At 40.0% G+C, this 26,575-nt stretch overlaps 2 protein-coding genes across 11 annotated transcripts in view; both read right to left on the bottom strand.

The window, feature by feature from the left end:
* BICD1 (BICD cargo adaptor 1) overlaps positions 1-26,575 on the bottom strand; it is a 253,943-nt gene that overhangs the window by 22,593 nt on the left and 204,775 nt on the right. Inside the window, exon 8 of one of the 2 annotated variants that reach the window (XM_082751452.1) lies at positions 2,855-2,921. The exons of the other annotated variant lie outside the window; for it this stretch is intronic. Within the exon in view, the coding sequence (XP_082607578.1) occupies positions 2,855-2,921 (67 nt within the window). The remainder of the gene's footprint in view (positions 1-2,854; positions 2,922-26,575) is intronic. 2 annotated transcript variants of the gene reach the window in all.
* Positions 1-26,575, bottom strand: part of FGD4 (FYVE, RhoGEF and PH domain containing 4) — a 114,057-nt gene that overhangs the window by 67,760 nt on the left and 19,722 nt on the right. Inside the window, exons 1-2 of one of the 9 annotated variants that reach the window (XM_082751467.1) lie at positions 5,789-5,844; positions 2,855-2,921 (exon numbers count right to left, since the gene is read on the bottom strand). The exons of 4 other annotated variants lie outside the window; for them this stretch is intronic. Coding sequence is in view for 1 of the 5 variants with exons in the window: in XM_082751465.1 (XP_082607591.1) it covers positions 14,623-14,632 (10 nt within the window). In the remaining 4 variants the exon portion in view is untranslated. Of the gene's footprint in view, positions 1-2,854; positions 2,922-5,788; positions 5,845-6,254; positions 6,536-13,955; positions 13,974-14,622; positions 14,703-26,575 lie in introns of those variants that run through there. 4 more of the 9 variants (XM_082751468.1, XM_082751465.1, XM_082751461.1 and 1 more) reach the window with 4 other exon arrangements.

Below are 26,575 nucleotides of genomic sequence, written 5' to 3'. Positions count from 1 at the left end.
CAGTACAGGCATTTTTAACCTGTTCTACCTCAACTCTGACTTCATGCTTCCTGAAGAAGAGAAGCTGGATGGCACAATAGTGTTGCCCTTTCCCTTTCACCCTTCTCCATCATCCCCATCCCATTCTAAAAAGTATTAGGGTAATTTCTCCAGAACACAAACAGCTTTAGTCTCTTGACTTTGTCATATTTAGACCAGCCTAGCCTAGTACCTACAGGATAGTCAGCAAATTGGGACCTTCTTTACAGTCTATTTAGCTCCTGCCATAAATATATATTGCTGCTTTTTTTTCCAGTTTATCTGGCCTTACTTCAAGTGTCCAAAGCAAAATGATCATAAGGGATTCCCCAAACCAAGTTATTTCAGAAAAGGAGGTAATGGTACAGACAGTGGTGACAAGTGACAGAATTTCAGTTTTGGTACCATAAAGGTGTAAGATCAGCGACAGTCATGACTCTTCATTTTCCATAGCAAAGTTATGCAGCTAGTTAAACACATACTTCAGAGACCACATCAGCACTAATGAAACTATAATTTTCTTTAAAGTATTACTATCCACACCCCAGACCTCATCAGCCAGCTGGTAATAGCTTTTCATCATTTATTTTAACACAAAAGCAATCAATAAGCTTTTCCCCACAGTTCTTTTACTGCTGTCTATGAACTCGAGAAAAACTAGAGTCAGGAAAGATGCCAGTTATAAAACATACACTGTACAATGTCATCGTTGCCTTTCTTATGGAAAGAGATTCTAAAATTCCAACCAATTTTGAGATAAACATGGATTAAAGCGGTTTCAGTGACCTACAAAGAAAATCTTCATACATCAAACCATGATCAATAGACTACAGCATCAAAGAACTGTAAGTAGATGACATTGGATTGAGCAGATTTTCCTTCCTATAATGACTATGCCCTGTGCATTGTTTTACCCTGAAAACATCTAATGTGAAATTATAGTATGTATCACACTTGTTATCTCTGTGGATCATTCACATACGCTGAGGATGTTACACCGAATGCACGTGTACACACACACAAAAAACAAACAAACAAACAAACAAACTCAGCTACCAACTGAAGTTTTATTCCTGTACTAAACAGCAAGCAAAAGAACATTTTACAATTCTCAGAAATTTTCAACAGTAGAAACATTTTGGAGTATTCTCAGTCATACCAGACCATCATCAACAACAAGACAAGTCTGGAAAATTTAAGTAAACTGTTTAGAAAGACCATATTTTATAATACTTATAATTTATAGACACACTTGCCCCCCAAAAAATTAGAAATGAAAGCAGCAACCATCCTCTTATGCCAGCAGCAATGCCATAGCATTTAGAATAAATAGTAAAATAAGGAAAAAATGTCTAAAATGAGGAAAAAATGGTGTTTTGTCTACAGTGTCCTGGATGAGTTTTTTCCAAATAATATGTACCAAAAATAACTTAAAACTAACAGAGCTGTGCAGCACTGGTGACTTCACTGCATGCAAACAGTGCTCACATGGCTACCTCTGAATATTACATCATACTGGGATGTGTTGTATTTTGAGTTTTAGATAAAGCTCTAAGTCCAGCAGTAAGCCTTCCAGTTTATTTTGGCTTGTAGCAGCTATCTTTAAGAGTTTGCTTTTAGCAGCTTCCACAGTTAAAACTGACTCACACGCAGAAATCTTGACAAGCCAAAAGGACAAAAAAAATTGTGAGTTGCATTACAGTGGGTGTCCAAGACATAACAGCAAAATAAGGCTCCAAGCAATTGCATGAACAAGAGCTACTAAAGAGAATCAACATCAAAATTAGTCATGGAAGCTGACTTGGCACATAGAGCTGCCAGAGAACTATTAAAGCTGTAAAGAAAAGTGGCATGGGATCTTTTTTTTTTTTTTTTTTTTTTAAAAAAAAAAAAAAAGGAAAGAAAAAGAAAAAGGTACTCATCAAAAGGGTTCATAGTTTATGTATTTTGGCAAGATTAATAACAGCTGTACAATACTCAACCATGCTGCAAATAATAAAGTAAAAATGGCATCAAAATATTTCTTCTAAATGATACATCTCAGTCTCAGTGTACCTACTGCAAGCATGATATGGGAAGCCTTCATAAACTATTCTGAATTGCAGAAAGCACACTTCATGCCTGCACTCATTTCCTTTAGCATCAATGATCTCCTTAAGAAAAGGATGACAAAAACATTAACCCACATAGGAAGCGGGGCAGGAACGTGGCGGCACAAAAGCAGTGCCGGGACAGAGGAAGAGACACGAGCCAGGAAAATTCCAAGTGAGAAGTTCAGGTCCTGCCCTACAGGAATAGCTCAGTACAGAATCAACTTGTTCCTTGAAGCGGTAACACAAGCCCTGGAGCTAATCTTCCCTCCACCACTCCAACAGCAGCTGTGATCGACAGCACTCAGTGCCGCCCATGGCACTAACTCAGTGCCTGCAAAACAAAGTCCCCCAGCTATGGAAAAAAAAATGGAATTCAGGACTTCTGAAACCTCAATACTGACTTTAGGCAGAGGTCATGAGCTGAGAAGGCTCACACCATACAGCCCACACACAAAAGCATCCCTCTCAGTGACTAAGGGATAGACCACCATCACCACATCACTTCCAGTTCTGAGCTCCACTTTCCCAAATGCACTCAAGTATTTGCTCTGCTCAGATGTTCATCACAAAGTAAGCAATTCTCATGTTTCTACCAGACTAAGTCATATTTTTGTACTTTAGAGCAACTGGATGCGCTGAACACCTTGGGAAAAAATGCCCCTTCAAGACATTTGTTTGCTGGTTTGTGGTCATTTACCCCCACCCTCTTCTCCTCCTAACTGCTAAGTCTGAGCAGCGATTACCTGGAAGGAATGTTTTCTGAAGTCATTTGCAGAACAGCTCCTAGCCTTCAGAGTCTTCAGTGAGACACTGCAAAGGACAGGACAAATGTACGTCTTTACTAAGTGCAAGACCCCAGAATGGTCTAATAATAATAATAATAATAATAATCTGCTCCAATTCACAGGTGCATCATTACTCCACACCTTGCCAGCCTCTCACATCCAGCCGTGCATAAAGAAGAGCCTCACTGCACCGGTTTAGTATGGAGATCTGCTTTAGAACCGATTCAACAAATTTCATGTTTTCTAAAATCTGGCACAACAACTTCTAGTATCATCAAAAAAGCGTTAATGCCTGCATTTTGTCTTCACCCATACAAAGCATAAAAGATGCAAGGCCCTGCGAACAGACCAAGAGCAGCAGTGCTGTGTCAGCAGGTTTGTCCTCCCACATCCCGTATCCCGAGGACTCCATTATTCCATGGGAGTTGCAAAGAGAACAGTTTGTAAACAGGCACCCAGACTTTCCAAAACGCTGAGCTCTTCAAGGGGAACTGCAGGCTTTAATAGCAACGTACTGTGAGGGAGACAAGTACAGCCCCTCAGCTTTTTATCGTTTTAACACTCAGCATACAGCAGTAAATGGCAGGAAAAAAGTGAATCAAACACTGAGCATGTTTAAGAGCTCTGCAAAGTAGCAGCCTGAAGACTGTATAAATAAAAGCAAGTCATGTCAAACAGCATTCCACAGTCATGCGTCGAAGGCAAAGCAGAAAGACTTGTCTGTTTGAAGAAAACAATTGTGATCGTTTATATGCAAGCCAGCCTCCTATATATTGACTCAGGATTTCTCACCATTCAATGACAAGTCTCCCTGAAAGTTTGATATGTATATCTATCATAAACAAAATCATGTGAAATCCAATGTTTAATAGGTTGTATTCCTAAACACTATTTATAGTTGGGAATTCATTCAAAGTGCCTTTTTTTGTGAGATGATGTACCAAAATGGAGCTTACCATCTTAAAATAATACCACTACTGAGTACAACCCATCACCACCTCTGCTGGCCCCCAAAGACAGTATTTGAGAACAAATCTCCTTCAAGGGATCATGTAGCAGATTACACTGACCTTTATTTGTTTGCATTAAGCATAAACATCAGAGCTGATTGTAATAATCCACCAAAGATTAAAAAAAAAAAAACTTTAAAAAATAATTAATTTCAAACAGACATTTAACAGTTCCTCTGCTACATGGAAATGGGATGTCCACTATAAAATGCCAGATGCTCAAATGGATTAGAAGAGTGTCTAGCCTTTAAATCCTGTATCTGCAAAACAAAGCTGACCCAGTGACCTAAAGTAAAATTTAATAGTAAAAAATATGTATATTCAACAGCTACATATAAACCATTCAGAAAAGGAAATAAATTAAAAAAAAAATCATTTGCTGAAGACCATTTGGGCCTTCACACAATGTTTGTCAGAGAATAGAAGAAGCAGAGCTGGGGAATGCCAAGAGCAAAGTCCCCCTGTTTATTCTTGGGTAAGGTTTAGCAAAGGCAGTGGAAAAGCAAGCTTCTCAGCACACCGCCAGCTAGCAATCAGGAGAAATCACCTCTGGGAGGAGTGTACAAGACATTACCTTTATGTCAATATGATCATAGCTTTCTGTTCCCACCCACAGCCACCTTACCAGAAACCAAACAGAGAACAGAAACACATCCCACACCAGCTCCAGGATAACTAGCCCTGGGGTGGTTGCCCTTCCCTCCTGACGGCTCTCAGCAAGCTTTAGCCCAGCTTCTGAAGGGTGAAAGTCTGATCTCTTCCCAAGCACAAAAGCCAATCTGCCCCCTGCACTCTCTCTAACAACGCAATTAGAGACGTGCAACCGGCACGTGTGAACAAGTCCACTGCAGCCCATTAAAAGCACATTTGGCATAAATCACCTGCTTCAATGGGAACGGAATGTTTAAATTCTGAAGAAGGAAGGCGTTAAAAAGAAATCTTTTAAATCACAAGGGTGAGGCAGCCTGCATTGAGAAGACTCACCCAGTTCCACCAACGTGCACAAGGAACATCTGAAAGGACTTTGGGCACATACACCAGGCTCCCACGGGCATGAGAAAAGCTCATATACAGCCAGCAGTGCTGAGTACTCAAAGAAAAGGGGAAAAAAAAAAAAAAAAAAAGAAAAAAAAAAAAAGAAAAAAAAAACTCAGCCCCTCTCTTTCTCTCTCCCCCCCCTCAGCTTTTGTTAGGCACAAGGACTTGCGAAGCCTCTTGTAGGTTAAAAATTTGCCATAGTCAACTATGTTGCAATAGTGACTTATTAACCGTATTGGGAACTTTTCTCCCAGACGCCAATGCACTGACATTTTAAATGCACAAAAGCAGAAGTCAAAATTAGGGCAGACACAGTTTTAATTAAAAGCCTCTAGCAGTATCCTCCCCTGTATCAAATAAAAATGGCAGTCCTGCCAAGAGGGATGCAGCGTAAGAGCTCTATTTGAGATGGGAAAGCCCCTACAGGACTAAAAATATCTGCTGCTGTAACATTTTATCTATTTGGTGTGCAATAGGGCTCTACGAAATGAATTTCAGTGCCCCTTGTTTAACACTATAATTTGAACTGCACATAAACATTCATTGTGCATTTTGGGGGAAAAAAATATATATATACCTTCTCCCAGAGCATAACAAACGTGTCTTTTAGGAGACACAAAAGCCTTACAAAGCATACACTTCTAATTCGTGTTCCTTTCCATGAAATCCTCCCACCAAAACAGCCCAAATATTTGCAGAACAGCCTGAAAAACTTGTGAAAAGTCTCGGTACAATTAAGCTATACGAGAGGAAGACTCCAAAATTTTTGGTCAGTTTGCGAGTTGGAAGCAGGGGCAAAGGGTGGGAGCGAGGAGGGAAAAACCTGCTACTGCATTCAGCTTACCTTACACTGCTTCCTCCGAGCAAACTGCACGAAACACCCCAAAGGTCTATTGTACCACTGGCTCTGCTTCAGCCCCATCTCTCACCCATCATTCCAGTATGAGAAACACAACCCTTATCGCATCCAAAGGAAAATAAAAATCACTCAGACAAAAAGCAATCAACGTGAAGAGGCATGTAAATCAAATGGATTTGGCAGCAAACAGCATTTCATAAAGACAAGAGATATGAATTGCTCCATTTGTGTCAGTTTGGCCAGTTATTGTTCTGACTTACTACTTTAATGACCCCAAATTAAACTGCTCAAACTGAAACAGAGAGACAGAAATCTTTAAAACACAGCCACTCTCCCCTCCCCATAGCACTCTTAACAATAAGCACTATTACCATGGTACTATCGTCCCTAAATCATAAATACATCGCCCCCATTAAAAATTAACTGAAAGCGTTATGAATTTAGCACTGACCTTACAAAAAGCCGCATTTACTCCTCTTGGCTAGAAACCATTAACAGTTCGGGCAAAATCCTTTTATGTGCTGCTCCAGCTCGCTCATTCAAGCCTTCCATTACCACACTCCATTGCAGATAATTGCAGCCAGCACACGCTCCCCTGCTTGTGCCGGTTCCCAACCCAGCACGGATAATCACATTCCAGCGGGGAGTGAACAGATGGCAGCCTCCATGGTAACCAGTCCTTCCCAGCTAGTGGGAGCACTGGGAGACTACCGGGGAGCGGGCAACAAGCGCTCTTTGTGCTTCAGCCTCGCAGACCCGTCAGGAAGGGAGAGCCAGCTCGCAGCGCTCACTGGGCATGCCTAGCAGGTGCCCTGCCTTTGCGAGCAGGCACCGAGCACCTTAACAAAGCTCTCCACCAGGTTTAACCTTGACGCTGCCTGGGCCCATGCCACGCCAGGGAATAAGGGGCGTAAAGCACAGGCTAAAATGGAGGCGGGGATAGCAAGGATTTTCATGTGTTTTTAACGCACAGAAGGGTTCAAAGAAATTAGCTGGGGGCTGTTTTCCCCTTAACAAGATTATTTTCTGAAAGAAGGTTTATTTCCCCTGAGTGGGAGCCTCCTGGACCCCGCAACAGCACTCTCAGAGCATTCTACAAACTCCCAGTTTGGGTTTTAGTCACCAAGAATTGACCAATTCCTTGTTTTTGATCTCACGGCTTCTGAGGTTTATCTGCTCCTGCATCTGCCAAGGTTGATGCTGATTCAGCAGGCAGAAGCCGCTGTTTCTCTGCATCCAGGCTGTCGGCGGGGGTGTGGCTGGAAAAGCTTTATTTATTTATTTAGCATCAAAGCTGTACCTGAAACCACAGCTCTCACCGGACCAGATCTTGTGCCGCTACGCACTCCAGCAGTTGTGTGCACCAACTCAGCACGCAGCCCTATTCCCACACCCCTCCTCTGGGGAGGAGAAGGAAGTGGGTTTTCAAGACCAACCAGCAGCAATCCTGTCCATGAAGTGAGAACAGCTACAAAAGAAAATAAGTTTTACATGCCTACGAATTGTACAGGACCTCATCCCAAAATATTTAAGGTCCTACTCCTGGATGTGAGAAGCACACAGTGCAGTACCCCATGGACCCATGGACTGAACGTGCTGATATTCAACTTTCCTCTCCCTCACTCTCGAAGCCATGCAAGGCGTATGACTAACAGTGCGTCAAAAGTCTGTGGGTAACTTTATTTAAAACTGAACCAAATTTGGACTTTGTGTTCCTACATGCTAACTTAGGTCTGGCAAGTTACTCTTTTGAGGAAGGGAAAATGGTTTCCTTTTCTCCCTTAATGGCACCTTTGACCTTGTAGCTGGTCCTGCAAGGCAGCACTGGTTCCTACAGAAGGATGCAAACTTCTGCACCAGAACCCACCATCACAGAGAAGCTCATCTGTTCCCGTGACTCCAAGCAGAGGTCAATTTTCTTCCCCCCTTAAACTTTCAGTTTCCCTCTACCTCACTGTGTAAGGAAGGCAGTTTTGTTTCACAAGTGCAGTTAAGTTTTTCTTACACTGATAAGAGACCCCATTATTACACAGCTAGCGCTGGAAGCCTCTCCAACAACCGTGGCCAGAGCCCCACCAGTGAGGTGCTATACGTACCCGTAAGGCCATCCCCACAGCCGAGAGGAGCCTGGCAGTCAAACAGCACCCAGCCTTGGGAAGGGACTCACACCCCTCACAGGTGACAGACAAGGAAGAAAACCCGGGTCTGCCAGCTCCCACCCCAGGGCTATCAGATCATTGTGCCTCACACCGCTCCTTCCCACCCGCTGCTCCCACCTCCTCCTGGCACCACGGTGTGTGCTCCAGGCTGTGCATGTCACTTTTCATTTACTCTCACGTTGTCGAAGATGGAAGAAAAACCTCTCAACGCATTTTCTGCTCCTAAATAAGCCATTTTTACATCACCAAAAAACGTCTTGATCAAGTATGAGCACCAATCCTACTCATTCACTGCCAACAAAGGTAAAATAATGTAAGGAAGGAAGCCAATTTCCTCTTTAACATTTGGCTAATGTTTTTATTATAAACTTTTCAGTGTTTAAGCATTATGAAACATATGACATTCCTTGCTTTTTCTCTTAAAAGTAAAGAACATGGCTCAAAAAAGGATTTTTTTTTATTTGTCTATTTTATGTATTTATGCATTTCTGGAACAAAAAATGTAGCAATTTCAGTTCTTGGCAAACACACTGACTTCAAAATTCCTTCAGGAGAGACCTCCTGCAAAGTTTTTTGTTTGTTTGTTTGTTGTTCTGTTTTGTTTTTTTGTTTTTTTTTAGATTTATGTTAATTCTGACTGCTTTAAAAAAAAAAAAAAAAAAGTAGTTACTGAAATACAGCAAACAACTTGGGCATCAGAAAACCCATTCCAGACACTGACATAATTCCTCAAGCTGTACTCATACAAGTACTAGATGTACTCACCACAGGAGGACTGCTAGCAGAATAAAGGGCAACAGCAGTCCATATCCAACTTTTTATTATTATTATTATTATTAAGTCTAATTTTAACCAGTTTTAACAAGCTACACACAATACTGATCACAAAAAGGGGTAATAGGGTGCACTACAAATCTTGGCAGAAGCAATATGTAAATTACATGCAACAACATTAAAAAATAATCCTCTATATATTTGACAAAAATTTAAACTGCTTGAAATAGAGAGAAGAAAACAGCACATTCAAAATGCTTTTGAGGAGAGATGGAGGAGGGAAAGCAAACATACCCATCTCCCTTTATTCTTTAGCCCCATTTGGGCCAGAGTTTAGTAAGAAATTGGTTAGTCAGAAGGTGTCAACAAAAAATGAGCAACATATTGACATCCTGTGTCCTGAATTTATTTCATTGAAGGGAATACCATAAAGCGAGTGTCTTTTATAATGATGATGCCATGTACGCTTCAGCTTTTTCCAGTCCCAGATGCTATCTGATAGATGGAAACTTTGGTATTTTACTGAAGTTGACTGAGACTCAAACTGGATTTTAGAACTGTATGTTATTTAAATAGTTTTTGTTTGTTTTTTTTTTGACTGCTGAAAACCTATCAATCCAAAATCAATCATATGAGTTTAGAACAACGCGTGTTATTAACCTGAGAAAAATGTTAACAGGTGTTAGTCTTCATTTCCTGTGTAAGATCTAAAGTTGTATTTATAAATCCAACCACTGCATTTGGGTAACCAACAACAGGTCTCACATGTGCATGGTTTTGAACTTTTGCCCATTTCTCATACCTGTTTTCACAGTTGTACTAAAACCACCCTATAAGCCCTGGCAGTGGTATCAAGTGTAAGTTAGTGCCCGAGATAAAACACTACAATAGACCATTGACATGTTCTGTTACAGGATCACCTGTTTCTGAAAAGAAAGATACTTTTTAACTCTTCAATGTGAACTTATTTTTATAATTAAAGTTCTAAACAGAGGGATACAGCTGTACATCTCATGAACATTTGTACCACTGGTGAAAAAAAAAAAAAAAAAAAACACACACAAAAAAAAACACAAATTAACCAACATACCAGAATGTAACATATAACTTTGAAAGGCATAAGGATACTTTAAATTCTCACACTTGCTTCAAAAGAGGAGGAATATCTTTTGTGAAAAAACTAAGTGCTATAGTAAGCACTAAGTCTGGTATATTACCGTTATGAGTAATAGCTTCAACATAACATATATATATTTATTTTAACTTGACAGCATCTGGTATTGAGGAAGTTCACTTTAAGGGAAATAGGATGTCTAACTTTTTAAGAGTATAAAAAAAATTTTTGTGTAAGCAATTGTAAGGGCCAAAATTCACAGTTTTCTTTTTACTCATCTACAATATAAAAACTTCCAACATTCAGCATTTTTGGTGATCAGCATAGAAGGGGTAAGGCTCCCACGCTGGTTCTTTAAGATCCCTTTGTGCAACACTTATGCTCTTCCAGTCCTATCTCAATTGGTTCTCTTCCCAAATTGTAAACTACTGTACTTTGCAGAAGAAAAGCAATGAATTTAACTCTGCTGACAACAAGTACTTTCTCCACAGCACCTCTACAGATATAAAGCAAATACAGACCTCACATCTGGGTGGGCTTTCTCCCCTTACTTCTCAAGTGTTTCAGGACCCTATGGTTTCCAGTCAGCACATGCTTCCTCAAAGTCACAAAAGCAGCAAGACTACTGAGTTTCCTCTTTTCCCACACCGTGCTCAACAGGCTTGGAGCTGCACATGTTAGAGAAGAGAGAAGCAGCAGCAACTGTTTTTGTTGTTGTCGTTAAGACCACTATTTGATTAAGTGTTTTAAGTGATAAACATTTCCCTTCCAAACTGTTGCTTCTAATAAAAGCAGGATTCACAATAGGAAGACAAGCTAACTCCTTCTCACCAGTTCAATGACATGGACTGTCTCCATGGAAGTCCCTGGAAGTCTTCAAAAGACATTTAGATGTAGAGCTTAGGGATATGGTTTAGTGGGGACTGTTAGCGTTAGGTCAGAAGTTGGACTCGATGATCTTGAGGTCTCTTCCAACCTAGAAATTCTGTGATTCTGTGATTCTGTGATTCAGTCGCTGCAGCAAATCATTCTTCCAAAGGTTAGGACAGCTGTTTATGTGGATGTTTATTTTTGGCAGCTATCATTAAAGGACAACAAAGAAACAAGGACAGAGCTCACACTAGGCCATCTTAGTGACCCACAAGCATTTGTAATACAAGTCTGAAAGTTACCGTTCCTTCACAGCTGTCCTACAGCACAGCTTTCAACTTAGAATTTTTAAAATTTTTTTTTTTAAAGGAAGAAGGAAAGTCATGACTTCCACTGTTATGTCTCCAAACACGTAAGAGCAGCACCAACCCAATACACTGAAACAGTTAGTCCATTAGCTGCAAGTACTTCAGTTTCCGAATACTTTAAGGCACCTCTTCCACTGAGCTGTATCAGTTGTGTCTTCAAGTTAGTAATATGTCTGTAGGGAAAGATGTTGGCTTTTTTCTTCAAAACCAACAGCAAATCATATCTATAGATATGATGCATAGAATGCCAATTAAAAAAAAAATAATTAAAAAAATCAATCAAAAAAAATCCACTTGCCAACCCAAAGGTCTGAGATTAGAACAACTTCTTGGAAATTGCTAAGCACAAAGCAACAGCTACAGTTACTTTAATAAGTTTGGTTTTGTAAACAGTGATTATTTTTAATATTAGCAGTACAAAGCACTGCAATCAGTGTTTTTAAGAAGAACATACAATAGAACAGCCTCCCTGAAGAGGACACAGCAACTCAGGCCTAGCTCACAGAAGGCATGAGACAGCTCATACTGGGGGTACCCAGAAGCAAGAAAGAGGTCTGGAGCTGGTTTTGCAAGATGTGCATGAACAGAGGGAAAAGGGACAGCCAACATCAAGGGGCTTACATTGCAACAACAGAATAAACTGACACAAACACTTTTCAATCCATCTGCATTCAAAAAAAAAAAAAAAAAAAAAAAAAAAAAAAAAAAAGCAAGAAGAATGACAAAAGCAGCACCGGATTTTTGCTGAAAACTCAGTTTATCAAGGTAAGACAATTCAATTTGGTGTCTGGAAGGGTCCAACAATAGGGCATAACAACCAGCAGACGTGCCTGATTATTTCTGCAATTGCACAAAGCGTTTCCATGGAAAAGCAGCAGCCTTCTAGTTTGACACATTCAGCGTCTGACAGCCGAGCCAGACAAAGCTGAGACATGCAAGGCTCAAAGAGAGATCACAGGCGGCTCTTTGGACAGGGTTCTGAGCAACGCGGGACTAAAACCAGCTCTGGGGGAGCAGCTGACCCCAGGGCTCTGCCCTGTGCTCTTTATTTACCAGTTAAGATCCCAGTGAAAGCAGAACAGACATGCACATGGGTGGGAAACGAGGCCATGGGACCTTCCTCTCTCCGTAGGCTTTACTGAAAAGCTTCTGAGAAGCCTGGATGGGAACCAGAGGACAGCTGGGTTGCTGTGGCTTGGAGAAGTCCCACCAAAACTCATTCTTGTTCTTTAGAAATTAAACTTCGGAAGAAAGTAAGTTGTTGTAACTGCAGAACTTCAGCTGGTGCTTCACAGAGGCAACCTGAGGTACAGCTGGAGCAGCGGTGCTCGAGCTGCACTAAATATCACCTCAGCACCCTCATGCTTTAGCCCATTACAGGTGGCTAACCCATTAGTGGCAAAGAACCCAGGGAAACAAAATATCTTAAAATGCATTTAGCAGACACATTCATATAATACACTTTCATTCCATTCAAATTCCTCTCCAAACTCACTGATCTGTCACAGGCTTCTAAGATTGAGAAACACCTGTGCTAGATCCAACACAAACAGTTCTCTGAGCCGTCCACAGCAGTCCTCTGACAAAGCGCCAGATCAGTTTTACAAAAACACCTTCCTTTTCCCTCGCCTGAAGCTCCTCCAGCAGGTCAACAGATCAGGCAGCTGCCTAGGAAACCCACTGTGGTACTTACACTGTGGTAGAGAACGTCCTGAGTCTCCTGTCCCATCCCAACCCACAGGGAGCAGTTCCACTGCCAGTGCAAGGAAAACCAGCAGTGCAGGATTTACTGGTAGTTGCCACAGCACTGAATGCCAAAAATTCCACCCACATCCCATACCAGCTTACACTAGTGAGTTAGGTTTTTTTTAAACAACCCTGCTTTACAGTACTGCTTAGGCTGACAGCAACTACACATTACACTGCAGGCACCCAAAATATTCCTGTGGTTTTATTTTGTATGTGTGTCAATGGCTCAAAGCTCCCAATGCAGTCTACCCCTTCCCAAAAGGATGGGCAACCAACTCTGCAGCTGAAAAAGAAGTGAAGGTTTTGGCAGAGACTGCATTATGAATACTAGGGGTCTAGATCACTGATGGGGTTTCCATCCAGGTGGACCCACAATAGATGTAGAGCATTAGAGGCATACAGCAAGAAAACACAGGTCGTCTCTTTCAGATTATTTTCAATATAAGTAATAGGTTTAGTATAGCTTACTCTTGTACAGCATTTTGCTTGCAGCAAGGATATCATGGAGATTTATATTTTTACTACTGACATATAGTACAACAAAGAGGGAGCGACAGCTTTCAGGGATTTTATTCTTTTGTTACAATGTAGGGGAAAAAAGGATATTGGCACACAGGTCACTCCAATACCTTGAAAGATCTAGATTTTTTATAGTTTGTCATTAATGCAAAAGTTCTTAGTAAACATAAGGATACAGAAAAATATTTAAACATCATCAATCAAGATGTACATATAAAGAAAGATTCCAAACCACCTATACATTACAAGAAATTAATAGTGACTGATACAGATACATACAGAACAGAACTAATTAACTGAACTTGCACACTAAAAAAAAATTTTGGAATCAAAATTTTTTAGTTCATAAGATTTATTTACTGTCTTCACTATAAACACTGATGAGCTCATTGAGTCAAAAGACCATGCACTACAAAGAGGGATGAATATTTAACAGTATCTCTATGTCCCTCAAGTAATACAAGATAGTGCAAATGTTGTGTATATATATCTATGCATATACATTATATATGTACTCTACAGTGAAATGCTCTTTATTCAATCTATGTTTACATTTTAAACAGCTAGAATATAGGCATACCAGTAGATACAAGTATTACCTTAATTTCAGGTTTGAGAGAAGAGACTACTTGGTGATGCACTGCTAGCTAATGATGTGGGTGGGCTGAAGTGGCATTCATCCCTCCTTCCCACACCCACATCAAACATCACTTATCCCAGACTGCATGTGACAAAAAAATAGGAAGAAAAAAGCAGAAAAGTGACAGAAAATAGGCTCAAATTCGAACAGAAACCCATCGTGTGCTGTGAGGAAGGTCACGAGGTTCTACTTCTCACTGCAGTGATAGCTGCCTTTGATCAGTGCTCTCATGTTCTGCTTCTGCTGCTGCTTATCCATGCAATGAGAGGTCAATTCAGAGCAAGTGCCCCAGTTTTCAAAACCCTCGGACACTGACAGATTACTTCTCCTTCCTCAGTGACAGTGACAAACAAGCATTCTTCTTGTCATTAGCAGAAAAACTACATCTAGACCACAGAACTCACTCCTGCAAGAAGAATCTTGATCACAGGCTAGAACAGATCCTATTTGACTCCTGCTGACCTATAATGCTTTAAAAGAGATCCAATATCACCTACAGCCCAGGGTGAGAAAGCTACATATATCTTTATTTTCAGATATTTCAGAGACTATCCCCTAAGTCAGTAATTCACATCAAAAAGGGTGAGCTATTAAAAATAAAAAGGCAAAAAGAGAAGTCTACTTACAGCTACCCATGCCTTATATTGAAACGCCATTACCATGAACAGAATTCCACACAATCCAATATTTTTGTGCAAGTAACTCTGCCTTTCTAGGAGGCAGTCTTTAAACTGGGCTTAGAACAAGCATTATCAACTCATTATATAAAAAAGGAAGTTTTGGATTTCATAACTCACCAACATATCTCAGGAAACACGCAACAAGAAATATTTCAACACATACTAACAGACTAACAGTAGATTGTGCGAGTGGGCACATAAGTCAGAGCAAATGTTTCTTTAAAAAGAAATAAAAATCCTTACAGGTTAAAATTCACTTATCTCGGTACTGCCAATAAGGAGAATCCTATAGCTATGTTCTATCCCACATTACCTAAGCTATAGTCTAATTGCATCTTGAAGAGTTTAAGAGCCCTCATTTACTAAGAAAATGATGGACAACTCTGGCTATGCAAAATGACTGTCACTCAATCTGTAAGGGGTTCTGTGTTTTAGATTGTGAAGAACTATAAACACCCGAATAAATACAGAGAAAGGATTTGTATAAGCTGCTTCCACTTACAGTCTCACTACTGTTGTCATAGTAGTATCATGTCTAGCAGGAAGTTATTATCTTTCAGTATCAGAAAACTCATAAATATGACAATCACGTAAGTTGCATTTGGTGCTCTTTCATTTTTCATTCCAGGCCCAGCCAGCATGGTTTTGGGCAAATGCTGCCTGACCAACCTCATCTCCTTCTACAGCCAGGTAACACTCCTGGTGGATGAGGAAAAGCCTATTGATGTAATCTACCTAGGCTTTTGTCAGTCTCCCACAGTATTCGTCTAGAGAAGCTGGCAGCCCATGGCTTGGACGGGTACAGGCTTTACTGGGTTAAAAACTGGCTTGATGGCTGGGCCAGGGGAGTAGTGGTGAATGGAGTGAAATCCAGCTGGCAACCAGTCACCAGTGGTGTTGTCCAGGGGTTGGTCTTGGGGCTCATCCTCTTTAATATCTTTACTGATGATTTGGATGAGGGAATTGAGTGCACCCTCAGTAAGTCTGCAGATGACACCAAGTTGGTGGGGAGTGTCAATCTGCCAGAGAGTAGGAAGACCCAGCAGAGGGACCTGGACAGGTTGGGTCAATGGGCAGAGGCCAATGGGATGAGGTTCAACATGGCTAAGTGCCGGGTCCCGCGCTTTGGCCACAACAACCCCATGCAATGCTACAGGCTTGGGGCAGAGTGGCTCGAAAGCTGTGCAGAGTAAAAGGATCTGGGGGTGCTAGACAATACTCACCTGAACATGAGCCGGCAGTGGGCCCAGGTGGCTAAGAAGGCCAATGGCATCCTGGCTTGTATCAGGAACAGAGTAGCCATCAGGACCAGGGAAGTCATTGTCCCTCTGTACTCTGCCCTGGTGAGGCCGAGTACTGTGTTCAGCTTTGGGCCCCTCAGTACAAGGAGGACATCGAGGCCCTGGAATGTGCCCAGAGAAGGGCTACAAAGCTGGTGAAGGGCCTGAAACACAAGTCCTGCCTGTGAGGAGTGGCTGAGGGAACTGGGGTTGTTTAGTCTGGAGAAGAGGAGGCTCAGAGGAGATGTTATTGCTCTCTACAACCTGAAAGGAAGTTGTGGGGAGCTGGGGGTTGGTCTCTTCTCACAAATAACTAGGAGTAGAGGGAATGGCCTCAAGTTGCACCAGGGGAGGTTTTACTGTACAGTAAAGAAGAGAACCAAATGGATAAAAGTTTGCAAAAAGGAATTCCTCCCTACATGCTAAGGGTCCCCACAGACAGAGCACGTCAGAAAAGGCTGACATCAGAAGACTCTATTAACATCCACTAGAGTACCATCTCCTCAAATTTGTTTTTGAAAACAGAAAGAACTATCAGCTAAAACAATATACTGAGCATGTGTCTACTGCGCTATTGCTCTATGAAGTATGAAAACTTGGATTTCAGAAAATTGTCATTTTATGATCAGCACATAAGATAGCTAAGGAAATACATGAATGGATGAAATTTTAGGAGACTACAGAATCCAGTGCTTAGTCCTGAAGCACACTAAGTATGCTTAGCCCATTCCAGGAAGATAGCTATGACAACACTACATCATCACATGCATACACTATACCTACTTCAGTCTAACAGAAGAGAAACAATAACACAGTGCAGCTAGACAGTTCAGCTGATGAATTTGTGAACTGTCTATTAACAGGCCTTCACTAAGAAAGCTATCTGATGGTACTAACAGAAGTCAACCATTTTCTCCTGCTACTGGCTGAGCTAAGATCCTCAGCATTCCTAGACAAATTGGAGTTTCACATCGCCATCTCCAACACCATCCACTATTTCACCCAGAAACCCTCCTAACCTTCAAGCCCTGTAGCTAGTCATTAAAAGTTCTGTATGAATTACAGCCATGGTTTTGGTCATGTTTGTTCTACTAATCTCCTCCTACTTTAACAGCAGACAGTGAATTTTTATATTCTATTTCTTCCTGCAATTTCAGGTTATAGAAAGAAGTTGTATCTGAACAGAAATTAAAGAAACCATCATAAAATTCTGCTTTTTGTTTTGCAGGGTTACATTTGATTTAAGCACTGTAATGATTAAGAGTGATTGCTATCATCAACAAAAGGAGTGACAGTCTACAAAGAGCACTTGTTCATCCAGACCATGATTACCTAGAATATAACAGCATTATATCATATGTTACACTGCCATATATTTTAACTTTTATTATTTTATAGAAGGCTTAATATAACTTTAAAAAAAATAATAATGATTAAGGCTGCACCCTATAACAGCAATTTTTCTGTCTTTTCCTATTTCTGTTGCTTCAGTAGATCATCATAATCTAATTTTAAGGTAATCCCATACTATGATGGTATACAGTATAGAGAAATCTCTCATCTAACAAGTTTCAGATTGAGTTATTAATCAGTCAATCTATTCTGTAACAAGTAAAGACTAATAAATTGTCATGTTCATACCTGGAAGCTACAGAACTGACAGAGAGGAGACCCCAGAATAGATTTTTAGTTCAGTCTTACATGACTGAAAGCAAGTAATCTCCAAAATGCATCGACTCCTCAATTCAGAGGAAGATTTAGCAAATCCAAATTTAAGACAGAGTCAGACCAGAGGCATCTACATTTGGGATTTATCAAAAGTGATGCTAAAAATGGACATAAATACTTCATTTGACTTCACATAATTTAGAAGCAGTGGGAGACACTGCCAAACTGACCATAAGTGTGTTCCCCTGCACATAATATACATTCTATGCATTTGCCACCTTCCTATAAAGCTGCAGCTGGCAGAAACACCTCTGTTGCTCACTGACTGGAGAGAGAGACTACTCAATATTTTATTTTGAAAAGGAAAATGCAACTATTTTGTTGCATTTTTGTTGCATGTTACCAAGAACTCAGGAAATGCTAAAGAAATAGCTGAAAGACTCCAACCATAGTTATTTAGACTATGAGGACATCATAAACCACAAGAAGCCATACTGTCTTCCTCAGAAATCTCTGGAGATTTGAGGGATTACATTGTTTAGATTTGGGAGCAGAAAGATCTGAGAAGTTCTCTCAGGGATACACAGTAAGTCTACATAAGTGCAGTACACGATGGTAAACATCCTTGCTATTTTCCCTTCCCCCTTCAACAGCATACATCTTCACTTAATATTGTAGCTAAAGCGTGCTAAGGAACTGTATTTTAGGAAGACTACCAAATGCTAACCAAAAACAAGCAAAAACGGTGGGAGCGTTCAGAGGATTGTTTCCACATTCACACCATAGTCTCTCCCATTTCCAGAGACAGAACAATAGCCAAATTTAATTATATTCAATAAGTTTTTTTTTGTTTGTTTGTTTGGTTGTTTTTTTTTTTTTTTTTTTTTTTTTTTTAATAAGCAACCAAGATGAATGAATATTCCCCTTTTCTTCGCTTTACACACTACTTCACAACTAGGAGACAAGGTACCCTGGAAATAGTGGCTTGGCAGAATTTTAGACTCATCTACTCAGCATCCAATTTCAGTAGAATAGCCAATAAGAAGAAAAAAAAAAAAAAAAAAAAAACAAAAAAAAAAAAAAACACAAATTTCTGGTAACAAATGAACTTCATACAGTCCACCTTTTGGCTTACTCTGCAATCAAGGAAACTAAGGGAAAAGAGGAGCTGGAGAACACAGACATGCACATAAGTCCAGGAAGTTTGCTTTTATTTCAGAGGATGCAAGTCTGTGGGCTTTCTATTTGTTTGTTTTGCTCTTGTTGCTGCCTTTTTGGGGGGAAAGTGAGGGTGGAAGGTGTCTGCTTTGTAAACAAGCCACGCCCTGCACAGTTCCTAGCAATCATGTTCAAGTCACATCAGGTTGCCAGTGTCCGACTGTCCTTACACTTGTACATTCAATATGTGTCCATTTGAATTAAAAAGGTAAATTATATTAATCAGTCATAGCACACAATATGTTTTCATGCAGCAAGAGCCAAGAAAACTGAAAATAGTCCACAGAGCTGAACTACCTCAAAAACTCTACTCTGTCAAAGTCTTGTACACCCATGACTCTGACTCACTATTTTAGAGTGCCAACACTGCTACTTACTCTTTAGCTGCTTCCTACTCTTTGGTTTAGGTTTATGGTTTAGGTCATCCTCACTATTACTTTGTTCTACACTCATACCTTTAATAATAAAAAAGCCTCTACAAACCACACAGAGAAAAAAAGTTGGTTTTGCCTTTTCCAAGGATTTCTTTATTTTTTTCTGCATGAGCCTTGCACAGATTTTTGGTATTGCAATATGCCCTAGGCATGTCAGAAATAGATTGTTGATCCTTTCTATCAACTACCATGACCAGACGGAGATGGCAGGTGGGGAAAAAGGATGACTTTTTAGCTCTTTCAGAACCTAAATAACTTATCTGTATGGTGATATTCTCACAAAACACTTTCAAAGCAGATGCATGAAGTTGGGCAACCAATTCAAAAATCTAAATAACTAAATAATTGACACTAAATAACTGACGTGAGTATTTGCTGCTTGCATTTGAGGAATCCCTTTTTGCAAGATCTGGATCCTAGAGCACACTATCATCTTCTTTGCCATTTTGTTTTATGTACCTTTCCTTCTAGGAAACCTAGAAGGAAAAATGACTGTTCAAGAAGCAATGTTATATTCAATCTATGTTTCCTTCAGTACAGACTATCACAGTAACCAGAAGACGAAGGAAGGCCTCTCAAAGTATAGTAGCATCTATTGTATGATATATGTAATGAATGTATAATTTAATAACTTTCCTACAAAATGAGGATGTGGAAGGGGGAGGAGGAAGAAAATTTTGTGCAGCTAAAGTGCCGGACTAGAGAGAGCTTGAAACGTTACCACAACACTCTGTATGGTTTCTTTTGCTATGTAAGACACAGAAGTTTGTGCTTCTTTCTTTCCTGTAGGAGGCAGTCACAATTACTTCATGTTTACAATAAAACAGCAATGACAAAGACTATCTCAGTAAGCACTTACTTTCAGTACAGCCTCTACTGTAAGATGTGTTCTTATTGTCCTGCCTACATAAGACAAGTCACTCTTCTATGTGTCAGTGTGTATTATTGAATGCAGTAAAAAAAAAAAGGGGGGGGGGAAGATTGAAAACTACTGTATTTTGGGTGTCATTTATATTTTTCAGCCAAGCATTCAGCCATCTATACTCTGATAAGCTGATCTCCAAATCACAACAGTTGATCAAAGAAATGTTGTCAGATCCCATCTGGTTCAAGCCCCTCTCTCCCCTACCTCAGTTTGTGAAGTAGCTTAGTTGTGAAGGAACCTCAAAGATCATCTGGTCCAATGCCCTGCTCAGAGTAGGACCAGCTTAGATCAAATTGCTCAAGGCCTTCCCAATTGACTTCCAAGTATCTGCTACTTATGGGCACCCATTTCAGCATTTCACCACTCTGATGCCAAATTTCCCACCAGCATGTGCAGTTAAAACTTCCTTAGCTGCAGTTGTGTCTGCTGTCTCTTGTGCTAACACTGTGCATCTATCTCTGAGAGAAGTCTGTCTCTGTCATCTCCATACACCCCCATTAGGGGTCAGAAAATAGTAAAAAATAACACTGTAGATGTCTCTCTTCTGGACAAATCCAGTTCTACTGAGCTAATGTGTCATATGCTTCAGCCTTTGTAACTTCAGGGCCTTCCACTGGACTTGCTCCAGTTTCACAGCATCTTCCTTGCACCAGGGAGCCCAAAACCAGACACAGTGCTCCTGGTTTGGTTTGATAGGTACAGAGCTGTCACTAATAACCACTTTACTTGACCTAACGTGGTTGGTTCTGTCTCACCACAAGGGCACATTACTGACTCACATACAACTTCTTCACCAGTTCCCCACATATTTTTCTACAGTGCTGCTCTCCAACCAGCAGCCTGTACTACTGCCCAGAGATGATCCACAGCAGATACTAACATTTTTATTTGCCCATGACGGCCTGCAGGAGATTTCAGCCAATCCACCTGTCCAGCCTGACGAGGTCCTTCTGAATAGGATCCCTACCTTACTCTTATTGACTACTCTGCCTCCATTCAACATCATTCACAAACTTGCTGAGGATGCCCTCCTTCCTATTGTCCAGCTAGTTAATTGTCATTAAGATGGAACAGTGTCAACCCCAGAATTAACCCAGGAAAAAGGAATTACCGTTTTCCTGTCTTCCAGGGAATATCTGTAAATTGGCTGGCCTATCATACGAACAGTGTCTTCCAGAGAATTACTGAAGTTGCTTTGGAAGCCAGAATCATCCCCAGAATCACTCTTATCACCTTGTCCCTACCCAAAGAACAATATTTCAAGAAATATAAGCACAAAAGGATAAGGTGGCTCCTCGTCCAAGCACAAATACCACAATATAATGCTTTATATAATATATACAATACAAATTACTTTACTCTGAATATTATTTAAAATATCATAATAACATCACCAGTGACTGTTATCTATTATATTTCTTCATCTGCTGAGTTTCTTGTGTTTTAAGCCTTTTCCTTTTCCTGTCCTGAACTGTTTGTGCATATGACAGAAAGAAAACAAAAAAGACCCAAGAAGAACCTTGCAAAACTGCTTTGGTGGGTTTCTTTCCCAAAGGATCCTCTGAGGAGTTGGAATGCAGTAACCTTATAGAAGGGCAAAGATTTTTACATTTTTGTTGTACATTGCACAACTATTTGCATGGAAAAAAAAAGTTCAGACACACTAAATGTCAAACTGACATTTTATGTTTCGGGTCTTTGGCATTTATTCAGTGGTGAAAGGGGTAGGGAACAGGAGGAAGCAGGAAAACCTAAATAATGACAATACCAACATATTATTATTCGCAGAAAGTAAGTTTGCAGAGAAGTTCCATGGATGACACACACCACATCAACCTTGGACCTTAGCTGAAGTCACAAGCAAATTCTCTGGAGCACCACATCTGACATAAATAGACATCTGCTAAAATACTTCACAAAACAATGCAGTTCATACCTCTGAAAAAAACTACTTCTGCACTCTTCTTCAGTGACCTGGAATTTTTTGCTTATGTCTAAATATTAATTCTTAAATAGCTTATGTATGACATGGATAAATAACTTTTATGATAACTACCCTGGGGCAACAGAGAGATTAAGCTTGAACATGAGGTCATAAATGATCAAGACCATAGCATAGAAAACATTTAGAAGTTAGTTTAGTAAATCTGTCAATTCAGATAGGCGGCTTCACATTCTGTGAGATAAATGAGGTCCATTAAAAACTGAAGTGTAGCATAGGACATACTAATCCTTTAAAAAGAAGAAAGTTCACCACACCACTGTGTCCTACTCACATTCAAGAGTGCAGTTTACAAAAATCTGCATCCATCTTCGTGATGCTCTGAACCAAGAAAACAGAAAGATATCCATGCAAAGAACTGGGAAAAGCTGTAATCCAAATAGGAATTAATAAAGGAATTACTATGTTATTATCTGCATGGTAAATTTAAAATGCCAAAACTCCACGATAAAAAAGAACAGCTTGATGGCAAGCTATTGAATTACCTTAAGAAATCTAAGTTCCAATTCTTCAGCTCTGCAATGAGGGTTTTTATTATTATTATTATTGTTTTGTTTTTTCTCCTCAACTTACTCCTTCGCTGTCTGTGCAGACTTCTCTGCAGGTAACGATAGGATTAGAAATCCCACTGGCTATGAAGGTACAAGGAGAAAACAAATCATTAACTACTTGAGGTTGTTCAGATATTTTAAAGCAAGGAATATAAACCAAGGAAAACACACACACAGTTCCGGATGGCACACGTGGTATTTTTAAGCAACTACATGAGAAAAAAGTGACCCAGAAATCCAAATAAAAATCAGACTTTGTTCTAATACTGGATGGAGGAAACTGTTTCTCCATTAGAGAACAAACAAATATCATCAACTGGCTGACACAAAAGGGAAAAGGAAAACAACAGGAAAACTTGCCAGCTGGGGAAAGCAGCAGTCAACTGCCAAGGATCATTTTAGGGCTGCAGCTGCCTGCCTCTGCCAAGTTTAAAGAGTAAGCTGTTCTAAAAGTATATTAGAAAAATGCCATTAGGGAGTTTAAATACTGACCTTGTATGGAAAAAATCCATGAAGAAGACAGTGAATTTCCAGGATACCAGGAATTTGGTTAAGATTCATCTTGCAATTTCCCAGGTCCAGCATGAAAACAGCTATTCCAAAAATGCAACCAATGTTCCTTTTTTTTTCTGCTCACATCCGTACTTAAAGAGTTGCCAGTGCCCCATGTGCTGATCTGAATTCAGATCTGCACATCCCACTCCAAAGGGAACTACTTCTAGACTGAGAATGTTGCTGCTAGTATATCACCACAAATCTATTTTTACTGAGCAACGCACAGTGCTTCTGGGAAGACAGCAGATACAAAATTTATCTCAGTATTTTAAGATTATTCATGTACAAGGCTCTCAGCAATGCGCTCTCAATATTTTAGAGAAGCATTGGTAATGAGCATATTTCCAACTATTTTAGGACTTGGAAGAGCTAAGTCTAGTCAAAAACTACCCAAGAAAATGTAACAAGATTTTTCCCACATAGCAGTATGTTTGCAACTAAACTATAAAATATGACTTTTCTCAGGTTTTCTTTTTAAACAAAAATTTGTCTGTAAAGCATGGCACTGATATCAAAACTGATGCGAAGGATGAATATATTGCCTTTGTGATATTTGTAAGAGCTTAACAGGAACCCGTCAAACAGATGAAGAAGTGATGTAAAGGTGTGCAAACCAAACAACAAAGTGATTCATTATAAAACATCTGCACTTTTTTTTCAAATACATCACATATAGCATCAGCTGGAAAAAGAGTAGCAAAGACAGATGCAGGAAGAAACTCAGATCCACAAGCATAGAATAATGTCCTTTAACACCCCCAGAAACAGCTGTCACTTACTTTAATCACTCAGAACAACCAGGAAATATTTATTCCAGCCAAATCGTAGCCAGAAGTTCTCTTCAATGAGAAACAACTGACTGCTCTGAAATTTACTAGTTTTGAGGTAACAGGCAGATGTAATTTTGTTCCTCTGCAGTTGCAAGGGTGAACAGTACCCTATGTGTGTGGGGAAGGGTGACACATCAAAGGTGGTTATTGCCAGGAAGACTAGATGCCTATTAACAAGTATTGTTCTAAAAACTTACCTACATAACAACCATGAAAAAAAATTGAACCATACAACCTTAATACAGAAAAGGCAGAATTTGACTGCTATCTAACAGTTCACTACAGCATTCAACCATTATTGCAACAGAAACAATTAAATCATGGTTATTGTAGTTCGTTGCTGTTTCAGAGTGATCAGCATAGCTGTCTCTTTCAGTGATGTCAGACAAATCTCTAAGGCTGCAAAAACTTCCTGTTGAAAAAGCTGCTAACCAGGCATTTACTTTTCTACTTACAGAACAAACTGGGCCACAAAACGGGAACCTCAAAATCCTTCTTGACCTTCAAGAACAGTATCAAGGGACACAGCAGGAGAGAGAAAATACTAAAGACTGAACAACCAAAGAGGTTTGTCATAAGTATATTTTGACTACATTCAAGAGCATTAAAAACAACAACAACAACTTCAACATTAAAAAATATTTGCTATGTGCAGGTCAGTTTAAAAAAAAAAAAAAAAAAAAAAAAAAGGCCTTAACAAATGAACTGTTTTCTAAGCTAGTGATTTCCTTTGGTACACATATATTTACATCAATGCCATTTAAAAATTCAAGTGTCAAGAAGAGTAAAAGTTGAAAGTAGGTTTATCAAATTTAGAGGTATCTATCATACACAGGCTGTACCTCCCTGAGGTATGAAAATAAGCATAGTTATCTGGAATACATTCAAGAAAAAGAAGGAAGTTTTAAAAATAAACTGAGTTGCAAACACTGCCATTGGCTCACTGGTTTCATTTTGACTACTACCGGGAGATAAACCATTACTGTGGAACATTAACTTTTTCTTTTTCAAATCACGTACAAGTCAAGTTTCATAAAGGAACAAGCTGTTCTCTGTGATACCTAGGATGATCACTCCAATACATAAAAATGTGTTTCATCAGAAGTGTTTTGGATCGCAGTTACAGTGTTACATACTACAGTCTTCCTGCTCCACAGATCTCACTGTTTTGGGGCAGTCCGATGAAGAAAGAAAGAAAGAAAGAAGACCATGAGCTATCTCAAGGCAATGCCAGGATCCAAAAAACAAGGATGAAAATTCACAGGAGGCTCACATGACACAGCAGTGGGCAAAGGAGAACAGGGCTAGCACTTCATGCATTATGGCAGGCAACTCAGATAATCAGATAAAAGTACTTCCAAGAGTCCCAGGAAGACAGGAAAGAACAGTAACTTTAAAGCCAACCAGCACCCTGCAATGGCTGGCAAACCCCAAAGCAGATCATTAAAGAAAGAACCCTGTTCTGTTCTTACCTGAGCCAGAATCTATACATGAGTTTTAATTTTTCATACCTTTTGACTTTGAAGAATCATTAATATTTTAGTCTCAAAGCTTTTGGCAAAACCACCCTACCAGACTGATCTTTCGAGAGAGAGTGCCACCATTCCACCTGCAGGACAGGAGGTCTATCAGCAGCACCAAAGAACCAGCAGGTGGGCTGCTTTCACGCATAAGTCTTCTGCTTTCATACATCAGTCTTCAATAGGGTAGGGAAAAACTTGGTGACAGCTGAGGCCAAGTATGGAAACTGAAAGGTATTGGGCTGTCAGTCTCTAAACAAAGACAATTGGTTCTATAATGAAAGGACAAGAGATGTACTGCCTACCTTCTTACTACCTTCTTACCTATTCTACTCACCCTGTCACCTCACTCACAACCTCTTCTATTGTCTCTTCTTCCAGTCCACTCTCCCTCAAAATGCCCTCATTTCCCCTTCTGTATGGCTCTGTATCATCAGTCTCCCATGCATACAGGCGGACAAACAAACACGCACACATGTTCATTCTATCCAACTTGCAGTACCATCACCAACACCTCTACTCTGCAGCCAGCAGTCCACGGAAGCAAGTATGGAAGAAGCATGGTGACAGCAATGCTTAAGCCTCATGTGAAGGCTCTGCTTTGCAGATTGCAAGTAGCATTACCCCTAGGGCAATGTAGGACCCTGCTGTACAAGCCTCTCCTTTCTCAGAATTAACACATTGGTAATAGGAGCTTCTTACAAAGTATTCTGAAATGCCCCACCTGATAAACCTTACTTGATACTATAGGATTGGCACAAATTAAGTTTTTTTTTTTTTTTTTTTTTTTTTGTTTCTGTTGTGTTTTGTTTGTTTGTTTGTTTTAGTTTTCTGAATGTAGGTGGTTTGGTTTCAGTCTTAGGAAAACAGAAAGGTTTTTTTGTTTGTTTTTTACATGGGCAACAGACAACACTTC

This window comes from Aythya marila, assembly GCF_965140915.1.
Source record: "Aythya marila genome assembly, chromosome: 1".
Classification (NCBI taxonomy): domain Eukaryota; kingdom Metazoa; phylum Chordata; class Aves; order Anseriformes; family Anatidae; genus Aythya; species Aythya marila.
This window is presented reverse-complemented; position numbering and strand designations above follow the sequence as displayed.